This window comes from Trichoderma atroviride, chromosome 1 (genome assembly GCF_020647795.1).
Source record: "Trichoderma atroviride chromosome 1, complete sequence".
Classification (NCBI taxonomy): domain Eukaryota; kingdom Fungi; phylum Ascomycota; class Sordariomycetes; order Hypocreales; family Hypocreaceae; genus Trichoderma; species Trichoderma atroviride.
In genome coordinates this window covers 6,647,230-6,663,900 of record NC_089400.1, presented here as the reverse complement: position 1 = coordinate 6,663,900, position 16,671 = coordinate 6,647,230, and the positions used below count along the sequence as shown (strand labels likewise).

General features: G+C 51.1%; 4 protein-coding genes across 4 annotated transcripts; all 4 read right to left on the bottom strand.

Moving 5' to 3' along the window:
- Nucleotides 1-199: 199 nt before the first annotated feature.
- On the bottom strand, nt 200-2,618 carry TrAtP1_002410 (uncharacterized protein; the record flags this gene model as incomplete). The annotated part of the gene is made up of 2 exons (XM_014085409.2): nt 200-1,863; nt 1,952-2,618. 2 exons carry the CDS (start codon nt 2,616-2,618, stop codon nt 200-202), a joined length of 2,331 nt encoding a protein of 776 aa, XP_013940884.2.
- A 2,338-nt stretch (nt 2,619-4,956) lies between these two features.
- On the bottom strand, nt 4,957-7,375 carry TrAtP1_002409 (uncharacterized protein). The gene has a single exon (XM_014085410.2). It carries the CDS (start codon nt 7,190-7,192, stop codon nt 5,522-5,524), a length of 1,671 nt encoding a protein of 556 aa, XP_013940885.1. The 5' UTR covers nt 7,193-7,375; the 3' UTR covers nt 4,957-5,521.
- Nucleotides 7,376-8,050: 675 nt separating this feature from the next.
- On the bottom strand, nt 8,051-10,041 carry TrAtP1_002408 (uncharacterized protein; the record flags this gene model as incomplete). Its single annotated transcript, XM_014085148.2, has 4 exons — nt 8,051-8,074; nt 8,287-9,238; nt 9,291-9,535; nt 9,589-10,041. 4 exons carry the CDS (start codon nt 10,039-10,041, stop codon nt 8,051-8,053), a joined length of 1,674 nt encoding a protein of 557 aa, XP_013940623.2.
- Nucleotides 10,042-12,094: 2,053 nt separating this feature from the next.
- Nucleotides 12,095-14,649, bottom strand: TrAtP1_002407 (uncharacterized protein). The gene has a single exon (XM_014085411.2). It carries the CDS (start codon nt 14,605-14,607, stop codon nt 12,112-12,114), a length of 2,496 nt encoding a protein of 831 aa, XP_013940886.2. The 5' UTR covers nt 14,608-14,649; the 3' UTR covers nt 12,095-12,111.
- Nucleotides 14,650-16,671: the final 2,022 nt, after the last annotated feature.

Here is a 16,671-nt window from a genome sequence, read left to right as displayed (position 1 = left end):
TTTTTACACGACCTTCAGAAAAAATACAGCGATGGCAAGAGTCTACTCTTTCCAAGCATTCTATATGTGGTATTAATCTATATCTATACCGCCCGTCTGAATCATTAGCTCATCTGAATCAGAAGCTCATCCAATCATTTAGTCGTCCAAAAACAAATGGGTATCTCAAATAAAACAAAACAAATCAAAGCAAAACAAATCAGTACCCCCTCTCGAAAAACTCCTCAATCCTCTGCCTCACATAATCCCTCTGCTGCCCAAAGCACACATCCGGAATCCTCTTCCGCTCCGGCGTCCACTCATGAACCCCCTCAATCTGCAAAATCGGATTCAGATACTGCTGCCCCTCCACCTCATCATACATCGCCCTCTCAAAGTCCGCAACAATGACCCTATTCTGTCTGGCATCGTACAGCATGTTCCGCGGCTCCGGGTCGAAATGGAAGACGCGCTCGGCGTGTATATACCGGAACGTCCTCTCCGCAGCATCGACAATCACCTGCTTGTCAATGCCCGCAGCCATGCACTGGTACAGAGGCATGACTCCCTCGGGAAACCCACCAAACACCATGAAGAGGCTGAAGCCTCCAAAAGAGCGGCTGAAGACTTCATTCTGGGTCTCAATCATGCCAAAGCTCACCGGAATAAAAAAGCCCTGGAGTGCCAGCAGCTGGTCATACATGTCGGCTTCGCGGCACAGGTGGTCGATCTTTGACGGGATCACGCCCTTTAGCAAGAGCGTGTAGCCATGCGACGCGAGCCTCACCTTGAGCAGCGTCGTATACAGACCGCTCCGGCAGAGAAACTTGTGGTTGGTCTGGGTCCAGTTCGCCGCTTCGCCGTCGAGCTGCTCCTGCAGGCCATCCAGCAACTCGTGCAGCCGAAGGTGCTTGTTGCCGTGATACCGGAAGTTGGGACACGCCTTGTCCAGGGCTCTGAAGCGCTCCAGTCCCCAAAGGCACTCCGGAGTGCAAAAGGGCTGGTAGTCGATGAGGATTTCGGCCGGTTCGATGGACTCTCCGTCCTGGTTGCTGGGCTCTTCGTCTTGGCCGCTGGGCTCGTCATCTTGGTCCATTGGCTCACCGGCCGGTTGGATGCGGTGGCTGGTGAGGAACCCAAAGTAGCCCAAGTCGTTGAAGCTGGCCTCATTGAAGCGCGGCTTTAACCCCGGCAAGATCATGCGCTGAACGCGCTGCTCAAGGGGCGACCTCTCCAAATAGGGGCTCCAGTTGCCGGGCACATACTCGATATTGCGCTTCATCTTGCGCACCAGGGGCGGGATCTTGTTGAAGATGTCGTCGGGATCCACGCGCCACTTCCAGAGCTCCTGTTGTGCCTTTTGGTACCACGCAGGGGGCATCCGCTTGGCTCGAAAGGCTCGCAGCGTAAAGGCCAGCACCTGAGCAACCGCCGTGCGGTGAAGCCCCGTCACCGGATCGGACTCTACATCGTGGCGCGGCACGCACAGCGAGTATCTCACGAGGCGGGCATCGGCGCCGATTTCGAGAAAGATGTAGGCCTCCCCGGTGGTGATGTAGCCAAAGCGCGTGCCGACGACGAGCATGCGCTGGAAGAGGTGCGTGATGACGGCGACGACGAGCACCTTTGACATTTCGCAAAACCTCTTGACGGCTGGGGACTGCACAATCTCCCTCGCCACCTCGATGCTTCCTCGCAGCCCCGTGAGGATCTCGTTGAGGCTCAGCCTGTACGGCGGCCGGTAGCAGGTCACGAGCACAGGCACCGGACGGCGAAGGATTCCGCCTCTCAGTTTTCTGTACGAGAAAATGGTGGACAGCCCCTGGTCCAAAGGTGAACGAGATATGTTGACAATCTTCTCATCGTCAACTGTCTCGATAAAAGCTGTCAAGAAGCCGTTGTTAGAACTGACACGTACGAAAAGACAAAACATCTCCAGGGCTTCTCATATAAAAGTCAAAACGAAACTCACCCCCAATGCCGAGACTTTGGACCAGATGGCCATCCTTAACGATTCGGCCCAGGATATCAGTAACCGCTTCGTCCACCGTATCCCCCATAAACGTAAAGAGCGAATGTGGACAGCCGACGATATTGGCGTCCACTTTCGCCCGTATCCACTCGAGCTCCAAATAGCCCGTGTACCAGGCGCCATCGCAAATTTCAGGACCCTGGGACAGCCTCGACCAGATGTCCATCTGCTTCGCCGCAAAGTCCGTCGCCGGCACAATGTGCTGGGGATAGATTGTGGACTCAATCTCTGCTTCATCCGTGATGACCTCGAAGCGCGAAGGCAGGATGTCGCGCGCCGGCATCGCCAAGTCGATCGAGTGGCAGGCCTCGAGATACTCCTGCAGCTCAAGACGTTGCCGCGGGATTGATCGCAGCTCCTTGAGTCGTCCGTTTGTAGCGACCCATTCATTGTACAGAGCCTCCCTTTCGAGCCCTAGGTTGGCCATCTGCACAGCAAATTCATAGGACTGCAATAGCTCTTGGTCTGGATATCCATTGGCAATGGCAATTTGCTCGTCCAGGGCCATGATGTTACGCATGATTCTCCTGACATCCTGCTCGGCGTCTTTGGTCAAGGCGTCCCAGTGTTCGATATCCCGGTAGATTCTTACCAGTTGGTTATCCATGGCAGCCATTGATGACAAATTTCCCTAAAAGAAAGAAAAATAAATAAAGAAAAGAGACAAGGTCTTTATCTCTATTCGAGCTATGTGACTTTTCCAATGAGTTGGCAAACGCTTCAACTCAGAATCACAGCTGCAACTAACACGAGGAATCTACGTTGGCAGCGTTCCCGCATTTAGTGGAGCGACGTCCGTCGACCTACTGGTTGGACAAAGATCCGACAGATCGGATGGCTTCCCGTTAGCGCTGCGGGATAGGCGGTCGATGCCCTAAAACGCGGGATCTAGGGCGGTGGAGTTTGCTGTAACGTGGTTGGTCCCCTGTATTCCAGGTGGCTTCGGTCTATCTTATAGATGGACCGGATATCAGGAATATTACAGGACAATGATGGAGAAGAAGGTTCTGCGCAGTCACAGCAACGAGGCTTGGTATCTACCAGCAAGAAACACCTTGAATTCTACAGTTACGTATTGCTACTTCTTCTTCAGCAACGGCTATTAGCAGTACTTGATAGCAGAGGTAGCGGAGCGCACTGTGATGGTACAAGGCTATGATAGAGAAGAAGAAAAAACAGCTCAGATATGGGATCGAAGCTCTCATTTTATATCTGAGAGAAACGCCTCGAATTCCACTTTGCGGATCCCTCTTTCTTGTACCGGACAAGCCGTCTCGCGGTACCTAATAACGAAGTGACAGCACAGCACAGCAGCAGCAACGACCCTCTTTCGCCCAACATTTTCAAACTTTTCTTCAAAGCTCAACGCCATACGCCTCATATCGTCGACTTGAGCGCCGAGAGCTAGTTTCAAGCCCAAAAATCCATATTTGGTCAAACCATTCCCACCCGCACTGCCATCCCAAAGCTTGAAAGGTGGGAAAGATTGTGAAAGACCTTGGAAGACCTTGGAAGTGGCAGCCTGAAAGCATCACGCCAAAACATACTGGTCCGTATCGAATGTATTAATAGTTTGCCGCGAATGAATTACCATCTTCGGTCTAGTATAAGAGAACAAGTTTGAGACTAGATACGTGCATACGTGTGTCCATGTCCGAGGCCACAGGGAGGGTGCAACAGTCTGTTTTCTCATATCAAGAGCTTAAACTATGATACTAGGTATTAATCATGCTCAATAACCGTATCTGAGAAAAAACATGCCCCAGTCAAGAACCCAGACTACCTATGCTGCATCATGCGAAGAGCATTTTCTTACAATAATCTGTGACAAAGGGAGCATCGCTATTCAAAGCCATTCTCAAGCTAAGATGCTAAATCATTACGCAAAAAGTCTATTCGCTAGGATCGTAGTTGCAGAGAGCATCTTATTACCCATCTCGTACGTACTTTCCATCTCGAGAGATAAATTTGACGGCTGGTCTATAATTGTCAATTGTAAAAAGTCAAAAACCCAGCTGTAAGAGATTGTCCGCGCAAAGTGGGCCGTCAAGACCTCTTGTCTATTATACATTTCTCAGCTGTCACAACAACCGCTGCCACAAGCGTAGGAGCTGGCAGAACGTATAGGAAACCATCGTCCTCCGACAGTTCATCGATTCTCTCTAATTTAGCTTTGAGGCAGCTCTGCCGCATCATGTGGAGAGCATCTTTCCAATAAACAGCTGCAAACATACATTTATTCGCTCACAGCCTTTTCGCGCCAAGGAGGTCTAACTCTCGCCAAGAGCAATAGTAAGGGTGCTCTGTCAAAGTTTTTTGCCTTGATAAAATGTCGTCAGTGTCCGGTAATGGTTATCAGGCACCCGCCCATTAGCACCAATAGTCCCACTCAACTTCCCCTATGCTGCTAGGAGTCAAAGTCAAAACACCAAGTCATATTAACACCAAAAGTATATTCACCATTATCGTAGCTGCAAAGAGTACCAGTTCGTTCCTTTACAAGCTAAAGAGCCGAAATATACTACATACAATACGTACAAGGTCTAATTATAACAACCGTGGCTGTGAAAGGATTACCTATAGGCATTCATGAGTCAAACCACCAAGCCATATGCACACCAAAAGTGTATTCACCATTATCGTAGCTGCAAATAGTATAGCATTACAAGCCAAGGAGCCAAGCTATACCGCATCCCACTCCAATCTTCCCCCGAAAGGTCTTCGTACCATGTCGCGACTTTCCTGATTTACTCCAAGGATTGCTACATTCGGCTGGCACACCTCAAGATAGTTCGTGCGGTTGCCATCATTCGAATGTCCTGAAAACGTCACGTTGCACAAGGGCAAATCTTAATATATAGAACCCACATCGTTCTCTGCTGAAGAGCTGCGACGCTGTTCGCGCTGATTATGACTTCTTTTGGCAACGAGAGTGCGTTTCAATGTCTTGCCCTGGGAACACCGGCTAATACGAGATGGGGAAGAGACAGAGGAAAGACTTTCCCAGGTACAACATATACAAGGTGTAATCAGAGCAAGCTTGGCTGTAAAGAGAGTATACACACCCATTTGCAATCATTCATGAGTCAAGCACCAAACCTGTAATGCAAAAAGTGTTCGCCATGGCTGCAAAGGGAATAGTAGTCGTCCTTTCAAGCCAACAAGACAAAATATATTGCATTCGCTGCATCACTATGTAGAATATGTATTCATGGCAGCCCCTGTAAAGGGAGTATGGATATGGATACCCATTCACCGCCTGTAACAATTCAAGACGCCAAACCATGCCGCAATGCAAAAATATATTCAGTCCTCGTAGCAACCTACAAAGGGGTATAACATCTCCCGATCCTTAACAAGAATAGTCTAAAAGCCCCTCGAGAATTAATCCAACCAGGCATAAACTCTTTCCCCAACATATTCACGCCTCCCCCTCCCCTCTTTTCGAACAGTGCCTTCAACTCAACATGAACACAGCCTCGTACGCTTCTCGTTAGCACCCCCATAAGCTCAGTGACCCATCCCATCGCGAATCTCCAAAAAGTTTAGATATCTCTGCTTCGTCCACCGCCGCGCTCGCTTGCCCCACACAATCATGGGCAGCGAAAGCATCAAAATCACAAAACCCAAAACGCCCAGCTCGATAAAAGTATCCTGCACGCCCGTGTCCAGCCAGTAGCTCGCCACAAAGGTAAAAACCATGGCCAGCGTGTTGTTGATGACGGCTACGCCCACCATGCCCTCGAGGACCATATCCGGGTAGCAGTCGGCGAGATAGGTGAGGCTCAGGTCGCCGGCGCAGCCATAGCCAAATCCAATAAAGCCGAGGCCAACATACGGCACCGGCCAATCCCAACCCTTGGCCGATCCGATGCCAAAGAGCCACATGCCCGTAGGGAAGACGATGACGCAGAGGAACATGAGATACAAGCGGAACTCGGCCTCTTGAATGCCGCGGTTGCGTCGGCTCGCCCAAAGCACGAAAATGTCACTGAGGTAGCCGCCGTAAAAACAGCCAATGATGCTACCAATGAGGCAGGGAATGTTCATGTTGCTCACAGCGACATCGCTATAGTCCCAGGGATCATCCGTCCAGTAGTCCTCCTCGATGGTCAGGTAAAAGGACAGGGCAATGTTCTGCATGCCCCACTGCAGGCCGGCGAACCAGACAGCCGGAAAGGTGAAGATGCGCAGCGTGTGCCACAGGCGGCCAACGTACTGCTTTGCGCCAATGCCACGCAGGTTGGGGGCGGGCGTGATGAGGGCGATGCGCTGCCAGTAGGACTTGGGGCGCGTAAAGTTGATGGAGAACTGGTCGGCATCGGGAGTCTGGGCGGCCTCTTCATCAGACACGCCCGTGCTATCGGCCACATTGCCCGTCTTCTCGCCGCCAGTCGCCGCGGGGACCGTGGTGCGGTTATCTCGCTGGTAGCGCTCGCGGGGGAACGCAGTCTCTTCCAGGCCAAAGTAGAAGAGCACAAAGTTGAAGCCAGACATGATGGCGCCGAGGTATCCAATCCACCGCCAGCCAAGGTTGCTGTCGGCAATGTAGCCGCCCACCAGCGGGCCGAGATAGGTCCCCACGGAGGTGGCCAGAGTATACAAGCCCATCGAGGTTCCGTTCTGGTGCTCAAACCAGATATCCAACAGAGACAGCTGCACCACGGCCTCGGCCACACTCTCGGAGGCGCCCACAAAGAGCTGCGTCCAGATGGCATCCGACGAGGTGGTGAGTCTCCCAAACCAAATGTTGCCAATCAGGCCCCAGGTGGCGCCAACGAGGTACAGAATGCGGCGGCCGTAGAGATGGACGGCCGGGGAGCTCAGCAGCGTCCAGTAACCTATAGCGAGAAACAGCACGCCAGCACCGGTGTTGAAGACGTCGTAGCTGATGCCATACTCCTCATTCACGCCCGTACTTGCGGAGCCAGCCACATTCGACGTGGCGGCGGTCAGAGCAACCGCAAAGCACACGAGGCCCGTATGCCACGCCTTGCGCCACAGGCCCCAGTTCAAGGGATCGTTGGGCGACGCGGTGGGCTGCGGCACCAGCACGATGCCGTCGTGTTTCTGCAGCAGGCCATTGGCCGAGGAGCTGCTAGCGGACTCATCGATGAAGACGCATCGCGTGCCCGGAAGCACTTCGTCGATGTCGATGGGTGGAGAGGACTGAACGGCCATCCGCAGAAACGAAGCCTCGCCGGCAATTTGCTGGAGATGAAGAAGGGCTGCTTGGTTGGAGCTCAGGGCTGGCTGGAACGGCTCGCGAGAGAGGAGCGAGAGGGGGGTCGAATTGGCTCACGGGAGCCTCATGCGGTTGCGCCGAAGATTATAGGATATGAAGGAGAAAAAAAGAGGAGGAGGTGACGAAAAAGACGAGGTAGAGGCGATACCAGCCAAACGCTTGGGTGCTTTTTTGTGCGCGCATCCGCTAATCGGCTTATCGCAGCACCCAATGGAGCGCTAAATTTTTTCGTCGCTTGGCCCAGTTAGGCAGTCGGGGCGGGTACCTGCTGGGCTGCTGCAGCGCTCGCAGGTACCGCCTACTTGGCTGCAGCTGCCAAGATGCTGCGCGCGCCAAGTCTCGCGGTACCTTCTCCCCCAGCATCGCCCTGACGCCATATCGCAGCAAGCGGCGGATAAATTCTGGGGCGCGCGGAGGGGCTTGGCCCGAAGAAGGCAAAGGCTGGCAGACTTGGAGCGGCGATTGGCCAATCTGGGAGAGGCTTTTGCGATTTTGCATTCCTCGAGTCACGATTTCGGGCGCTGCTGATGGAGATGGCAGGGATGTTTGACGCAGGACCGCGCCTATCAGGCTGCAAGTCTTTTTCTTCCTTGTCTCTACGATAAGGGGAATAGTAATCAGGTGAATACAAGTCAATCGAATCAAAGACAAGTCAATGAGACGTAAAAGACATGGCGAATGAAGATGAGTTCTCGGTGTAGCACAATCCGAGGTGCAAACTCGACCTCTTATCGATAGAGCTACAGAGCGCATGTACTAGACCGAGCGCCGAAGCTCCAGTGACATTCCAACTGTCAGCCAAAGCGCTGCAAGTTGACCTTTTATCACAATGCATTCACTCAGATCTCAGTGCTTTATCAAATTAATTTCTTAAAAAAAAAAAAAAAAAAAAAAAAAAAAAATATATATATATATATATTTTAATGAATAAGCCCCTAAAAAGAGCTAAGAAAATAAAATGAAATAATACTTGGTTAAAATAGAATTGCAGATCATTATCAGCTACAGGTACCAACAGCTACGCCCTCACAACCACAACATCAGTCTCATATCCACCAACCTCCAACTCCATCTTCACATCCTCCCCAGCCCCAACCACCGCCTCCTCCCTAAAACTCCCATTCACATACACCCCGTACCGCCCCACCGGCAGCTGCTTAAACACCGGCCCAACACCAACACTCCTCCCATGCCACGTCCGAAACGACGCGAACAAGGCGCCCTTTTCCTCGTCCCAGCTGCCCGCCAGCGTATCAACGCCGCTATCAAGACTCACGCCGTCAATCCACGGCATCGTCCGCACGTGCTCCTTGGTCCACGGCTTGTTCCACATCGTCGCCTGGCCGCGCTTCACCGTCAGCCGGGCGTATGCAATGCCCGCGTTGCCCGTGAACGGCTCGACGTAGACGTGGTTGTCGTTGGAGTCGTACTGCGTATCGTTGCGGGGGTAGAAGAGGCCGCCGTTTTCCCATTGCGGGCCGAGGAACTGGTCCGCGTGCTTCAGGAGGCCGTGGAGGTCCTCGGCTGGGCCAACTTCAGCGGCCCATTCAGTGACCCAGCCGTAGACGGGGTGCATGAACGCGGGATACCGGGGAGACGCTTTGGCAGCCAACTCGCGAGCTTTGGCGTGGATCTCGTCGGTATCTAAGCTGGGATTATTGGCTGTCAACTTACGAATTGCTCTCGCCACGGGATCTGGGTTGATGTTGACGCGGTCTCCAATCTTGGTCAGATATCCATGCGCCATCTTTGGGTACAGATCCTCCATCTGCTCGACGTTCCAGGCCATGTGAGCGGCAGCCCAAGCCGGGAAGCCAATATCAAAGGCATCGACGGGGGAGTCTTGCTTGACTCGGTAGGCATCTCGCAGCAGGCCATCTTTGCCCATCATTCCCTTCTTCTGCCACGCAGCTTTGTACTTGGCCAGCACTTCATCTGCAACGTTTCCACCGTTGCGGACGTCGTTGATTCGCATGGCGGTCCTGGTATCATTAGCTTGTGTTGACCCCTTTGAATTTTGCTATGAGCACTCACAGAGGAAACTGGTTGCAGGCAATAAACACCATGTTTGGCTCGCAGCAGACACCGATCCATCCGTTGGACTCCATCTCCTTGAGAATTGCTTCCTGCAGAGTGGCGCGGTTGTAGCTGTATCTCTCTGGGCCGAATCCCCAGTACACGGGGTTCCAGTTGAAGACCATGCTGTCATTCTGTTCATACCTGTCGTCGTCAAACAGCATGGCATACAGCGCCGTCATGAGAATTAAGTGTCCAGAATACTACAAAACATTAGCCTCGTATAACCAAAGTCACAGGCAACGTCGCTACCCACCATGATATTCTCCTTGCAGATTGGGTCCGCCCACGGCTTTCGCAGCTCCTTCAGGTCGGGATCAACAAAGCTTCCGCTGTGCGACGTCAAGAACCAGTACCCCCAGACCTCCCTCCTCAGCATCTTGTGGATGATCCTCCCCATCAGCGGCTTAAAAGCAGATCGAGCAGCCGGCATGCGGTGATACTGCGCCGCTGCAACGGCATACGCCATGGTGGCAAGCTGGTAGCGGTAGGCGTCCAGCCACTCCTGGCCCGGCTCCTGCGTGCCCATGAATCTCCATTCTCCGTCTACTTGGGAGACAACATTGTGGATGTGGCGGATGTGTCCGGCCTGTTCGCGGGTCAACTTGGCTGGGTGGTCGTATCCGGATGGGAGTCGTGGTGGGAAAGCCGTGTTGGACTGGTTGAGTATGCGGGCTTCAGGCACGGATTGATTTTGAGTTTGAGACATTGCCGGTGCTGGATATGCCGCTGCGAGTGTTGTTTGTTGACTTGGATGGTTAAGATGCGTTGAGATGTAGTTGGATGACTGTGTTGAGATGCTGATTTTGGAAGTCGTGCGTTGAGCTGCGTGTTTGTCAAGCTTATTGACCTATTCCAGCATTACTCCACCATTGCCAGCCTGGATATATATATATGTTTCCAGGCATGACGTCTGTCGTTTGTCGTCCCCATCGAAACGCGAGTCGAGCTCTTACGGCACCAACAGACTAACGCACGGCAGTCTGTAAATCAAAGCCAGATACCAGGCCATTTTACGTCAGGCCTAGGCAGCGGCATGTTCCTGATTCTTCATAAAATGACCCAAAAGAGCAAGTGTGGCGCACTTGAAATTCACAAAGCACTACTTTGCCTTTTGCCCAGATAATCTGCGCTGGCTATGCGCGTGTTGACAGGTCAATTCGAAAAATCAATTGCTCCTTCTATTGATCTGATGTGGAGAGAAAGAGTTATCATTCCAGCAAACAATCAATATACAATTTATCCCAATCTCGAGCATCTTCAGTTCCTGGGGCATGTACGGCCGTGTTTCTCCTAAATCTTCACCTTCTACTCGCTGCATCACCGGCTACATCACTACATACGCACTACAGTGGGAGGCAGAAAGTGTTTACACCCTGTCAGAGTGCTTTTGATTTTTCGCTAACTTAGTTGGGCAGTAGAATTCACGCCGCTTTATTTTCGCATTTGCTCACTATAACTGTAGCGCTGGGCACGCTGTATTGCAGTGGAGCAAGCCCTGTGGCTCAGCGGTTCGTACACTATAATATAGTTGCTCAGTTATTTGATTTTAAAGCAGCATAAAACACTGTACCGAATTCGGCTAGACTAAATGGTCGCGACCTGACTGTGTGTGAACACTTTCTGCATCCACTGTACGAGATTTGTCAACTCTGTCGACTGAAAACTCCTTATCAACTACAAGAGCCGGAAAAATCAACCACATTATTACTAGTTACCATTCGCGCCACTCATTCAGCATCTCTTTTACTAAGATCCTGTCGGTACTTGCCGGTAGCCACATCACTCACAGAAGCTGATTTTCTAGTGGGGACGCCGTTGGACGTTTAGAAAGGTGGTGTGAACGGAACAAGCAATCCGATTCCTAATCTTGGCCGACTGCCTTTGCATCAGACCACAAAGACGCATGTACTTGAAATTAGCCTGTGGAATTAAAGTCGAATTCTGAATTTTTGAATTGTCATTCGGAAGACGCCATCAAGTGCCGAAGAATACTGCTCTTAGGTGACAGCGTTGGTCTATTCCACAATATGGTACATTGAGAGTGATCTTAGAACACTTTATTCAACACGTACCCTGTAAGTCAGACTACTTAGTGGCTATGTATTTACACCAAAACCGAACAATTTATGATTAATTAATCAATAAAAACAGCTAGAAAATAAAAAAAAAAAAATTTTTACAAAAGAGTAATAAATATATAAAAATAATAAATAAGATTTCATTAATTTTAATATATTATATATAAGTAGAAAAATATTTGAATTTTAATTCTAGTGAAATTTATATAACATTTAAAAATTTATTAATAAAAAAAGTTTTAGTATTTCTATCATTACATATACATAGTAACTTGACTACTTAAATTTTGTCTTATAATCTCTATTAGTGCCTTTGTTGTTATTAACACTGTGCTTTCCATGAAAATTTGTGTGGGGGTAGCCACCAAGTGGGAGTAACCACCAAGTGGGTGGTGGTCTGACTTAATGCGTGAAGAAGCACCGCAAACAACTCCATTAGATTCAATTAAATACATTTAATACCTAGTACATTATTTTTCATACTTCTTTCTCACTCTCACCTGCTATGATACAATGCCCGTCTAAATCAGGCCAGCACCTGTGCTCGCCTCTCCGAATCCGATTCCCTCACCGCCAACAGTCCAGACCAGTCCAGACCAGCTACACGTAGCTTCAGACAAGTTCCCATTCCATATACAAATTCACATTCAATGTACAAAATCAATAGAAGCAAAAAAAAGTGACAAAAAAAAGTATTATTAGCAATTACTAACTGAGTCATCCCCAATCTCACTCTCTATCTCCCAAAACTGCCGCTTACGGCCTATCGCCACCGACGTCAAAACCTGGTTAACAGCATCCACCACATCCTCTTCAAATGCAAGGATCGCAGACACCTGCTGCTCGTCCCTCTTCCTCTTCTTCGACATCTGATAGCTTACTTGGCCCCATATATCATATCTAACATGTCGTGACCTTGACGAGGTTCGAAAGTTGACCACCATCACCTTGTCGCGCGAGGCGTCGTACAAAAAGTTGTTCATGTCAAGACCGAGCCCCGCCGGAATGCCTCGCTCAGAGGGGTCATTGTAGACGACGCCCTGCTCATGCATCAAACCCAGAATATATTCTACTTTGCTCGCAACTTCCTCTTTGCTGATTTGCCCCAGGCAGCGTCGAAAAGGCCGTCCAGCCCAGCTCAAAAGCAGCAGTTCCGCAAATAATCGCCTGTATCCCTGTTGTGGCCTATCTAGGTGCAAGAGTCCAAGGCAGACAGGCACATGCCGGCCTTGAGACTTTTTCAGTTTGTCATATACCAGCTTCTCGCTCCATAAGGACTCAGGCCCTTCTCCTTCCTTTGCGATAAAAGTGTAGCCCTGCGTGGCATGCCGCACCTTGAAGAGGGACTTGTACGAGCCCGTGGTCCCTAGAGGTGTAAAGTTGGCGCCGCTGTTTGCTTCCGTGGCCAGCTGCTCACCGAGGTCGTCTAGAAACTCGTCGATATTAGGGTGTCCGAAGCCGTGATAATCGTAGTTGGGGCAGTTTTCATCCATCTGTGTCGTTTTCACCAAACCAAGAAGGCATTTGTGTGAGCAGAATGGCTGATCCTGTATACTGGGTTTCTTGGTATCGTTCTCGTTGTCGAAGTCTTCGTTGACTAGATATTGGGTAGAGACATTGTCCAGCCAGTGCCATATCCTTTCGCCCATCTTGCGATCGCTGCGATCATACCTATGTTCTATCAGCAACGGAGACTGATCAAACCCTCGCCAGCGATGCCCTTGGGCAGGCGATGCCTGGGGCTTTGGGGCATCCAGCTTGCGTATTTTGTCCAAAAGATCGTCGTATCCCATAGTCCAGGTGTCTAGATTCTTGACCGAGTCGTACCACAATGCGGAGAGTGGCGCCTCGAAGAGAGCGTGTACCACAAGGGCAAAAGTCGATGCTGCAGCCGTTCGATGAAGTCTTAGAGGATCATCCTGTTGCACATCGCGCTGAGGTACACATGCTGTGCAGTATATGTTGGAAGGGTCATCTCTCGAGACGCAGCAGAAGATGAGGGCTTCTCCGGTTGAAACACATCCGTATCGAATACTCTTGCTGACCATGTAAGAATAAAGCTGAGTGATGGTGGCACCCACGAGCGTTTGCGAAGCAAATTTGAAATCACTGCCCTCCTTATCAATCACATCCTGTACAAGCTCAATCTCGGATGCCAAGCCGTAGTCGATTTCGTCCAGCTGAAGGCGATGGGGCAACTGATGCATGATGGCAAAGACGGGAGTCTTTTGGCCGTCGTGCTGTCGGTATATGCACGACCGATTGGCCCAGAGGCCCTGTCTCTTGGCCCTGCGATGTGAGTTACGCATAGACAATTTCAACTCGCCTGCGCCCTTGTGCCATGAGGATTGGAGCATGGGCTCGTACACCTGGCCAAGATCCTTGTCGACCTCCCTCGACACCTGCCCAAGGGCTTCAAGCCCAAGTCTCTTCCAAAGCACACTGTCTTCCCCCAGTCTGTCCAGCATCTCCCAGACGGTGCTCTCAATGGCGTATCCCCCAAAGTGCTGCAGCGAGGCCTCGCTATTCACAGGAGCCAAGGTCCGCCTCACATTCTCCAGCTGCTGAATAGAAGAAAACATGCGCTGCTCGACAAAGTCAGAGTCTAGCGGCAGGCGGTTCCATATACTCTGTTGTAACGACTGAAAGCTGACATCCCATGGAATGATTCGTCGCGGGAAGGTCCAGCTCAGTGCTTCCTTTTGCGTGATCAAGGACCGACAGACGCCCTTTTTGAACTGGAGGTGCAGCATATGGCAAGCTGTGAGATAATCGGTGAGACTCAGGAATTTGTTGTTGGATGATGACGCTTGCTCCTGCTTTCGTTGCTCAATCCGACGCTCCTTGATCTGGAGGAGCTCGGCCTGGCGTTGCTCGAAGTGGCGTTGCTCGATCTGGCTCTGAATCTTTTGATATTCGCGGTCAAAGAGCTCTTCATACTCGCCATCCAGTGCCTGGCACTCGCGCTCAAAAAGCTCGTCACGCTGGCGCTTCAGCTTCTGGACTAGTTGCTCGAACATCTCGTCACAACCGCGGCCGATTTCCCTTCGCTCCTCGCTCCTCCTCTCGCACTCGCTGCGCACATACTCCTGGTATCGGCGCTCGTCGTCTTCGCTGTCGAATCTCTTGCGGCGGCGTGGGAAGCCGCTGGCATCCCCCACTTCCTCCTTGGATTCCACAAAGGGATCCTCCATCTTTGTGTTGTGGGGGAGAGAGGAGAGGAAGAGAGGAAGAAGTTTGGAGGGAGCAGGGGATGTGTTATAGAGCTCGAATTGGGTGTGGGGCCCGGGCGGTGGCGGAGACGGTGGCAGCTGCCGCAAAATTACGCGGGGCCGGGCAGGTGCCAGCCATTGAATAATTAGCACACATTTCGCGATTTGACACTGCAACCACATGCCACTGATGCTACTGCTGCTACTGCTGCTACTGCTGCTACTGCTGCTACTGCTGCTACTGCTGCTACTGATGCTACTGATGCTATTGATGCTACGGCTGCTACTACTGCTACTACTGCTACTGCTGCTACGGCTGCTATTGCTGCTACTGCTGCTGCTATAGAAGCTATATACAAGATCCAGTGTTAAATATAGATTCAGTGCACCGGATAGCTTTCCCTTGATAAAATAGTGTCCATGTTTTATCCCTGTGTGTGTATTTTGATTTTGTAGTCCCTACATCGCACCCCTGGCAAGATAATTTGACAGGCGCCACGATCCCTGCCCGTGCTCGTCCTCTTTATTGGCCTGTTGGCGTTGCTCGTGGTGAGCCGGGCATGCGGTTGGCCGGTTGCTTTTATTTGGTGGCTTGCTTAAATTATGGGCTATCGTCTGTCTGTCACATTTCAATCTGTCACTTCGTATCGCTGTTGAGACAGACAATTGGGCCGGTCTAATTATAGGAAGAGGCAAAAAGGAGGAAATTGGTGGCGACGGCTGTCAATTAGGCAGTTGATGAGTAGCCTCTGTAGCACAATCTTCTTTGTCGTGTATGTTGCAGAGCTGCTGTTGCACCTGATTGCAAAGCATGCAGTTGACCAATAGCCTCTGTAGCCAGCATTCTTTATCGTGCCCGGCAAGCGGGCCATGGGTGGCTGGCTATCTCGTCCAAGGCAATTCCGACTCCAACTTCAACAAGCCTCCCAAGTAGACTGCGGTCAAATGTCTTCCCTGTATGCGTCATCTCGATTCCTCTAGCGGAGCGGATTGTACCCTGGGCGGGGGTCGTTCGTGTCGGGCATGTGTAGATGGACATGGGACCTGTAAACACGTTAACGTCATGCTCGCTGCCAACCAGCAACTACGCCGCGACCCCTGATTGTGAAGCATACCGTAGAAAGGGAGCCTCTATAGCCAGTATTCTTTGCCGTGCTCGTTGAGGAGCTGCGGCACTTGATTGTAGAGGCAGAGTTGCGAATCATGCAGTTGACGGAGTAGCCTCTGTGGCTAGCAATTGGCGGGCAGCCTCTGTAGCATGTAATCATTGGCGGGCAGCCTCTGTGGCATGTACATGTAATTGGTGAGTTGCGCCTGTAGCTAGCATATGTTCTTTATCGTGCCCTGGTTGCGAAGTACGCAGTTGAAAGGAACCCCTGTAGATAGTATGCTTTGTCGTGTTTGTTGCAGAGTTGCTGCGGTGCTTGATTGCGAAGCATGCAGTTGATGGAGTAGCCTCTGTAGCTAGCATTCTTTTCGTGCTCGTTGCCCCTGCTGCTGGGAGACTATTCCACTGTAGAGGAATATCTTGAGACGAAGCAATTGCGATATGGGGATTACCATGCGAAATACTCGTGAAGGACTCTAGGTAGGACTGCCGTAGCTCGTCTCCAGAGCCACAGGCCTCGAAGTGGGCGCTGTGCAGGGGTCTTTGGCCTAGTCAACAAGTTGTTGGGCCATGGCGGCGATCAAGTCGATGACCAGTCCCGCCTCGAGTCCGAACTAGATGCAGTTGAAGAGAAAGTTGGAGAATTCGAGGATGAGTAAAAGGCAAGAGTTGGCTGCCTGAGATGTCTGCGGTATTGTGTCTGGGACGATCTGGGACGATCAATCTGTTAGATACATGGCTTCGGAAACCGGACTGGATACTTGCCAAACAAGACAACTCAGCTGGTGGCTGTGCAATCCTTTTCCCCTTGACTGCTCGCGATTTAACTGCCTGGCCGGATACGCAGATGGAATCAAATCAAATCAAATCTAGGGATGGATTCTCAGCCGCTGTTGCTGCGGCTGGTGGCCCAACAAGTCGTGTTGCTGAAACAGATG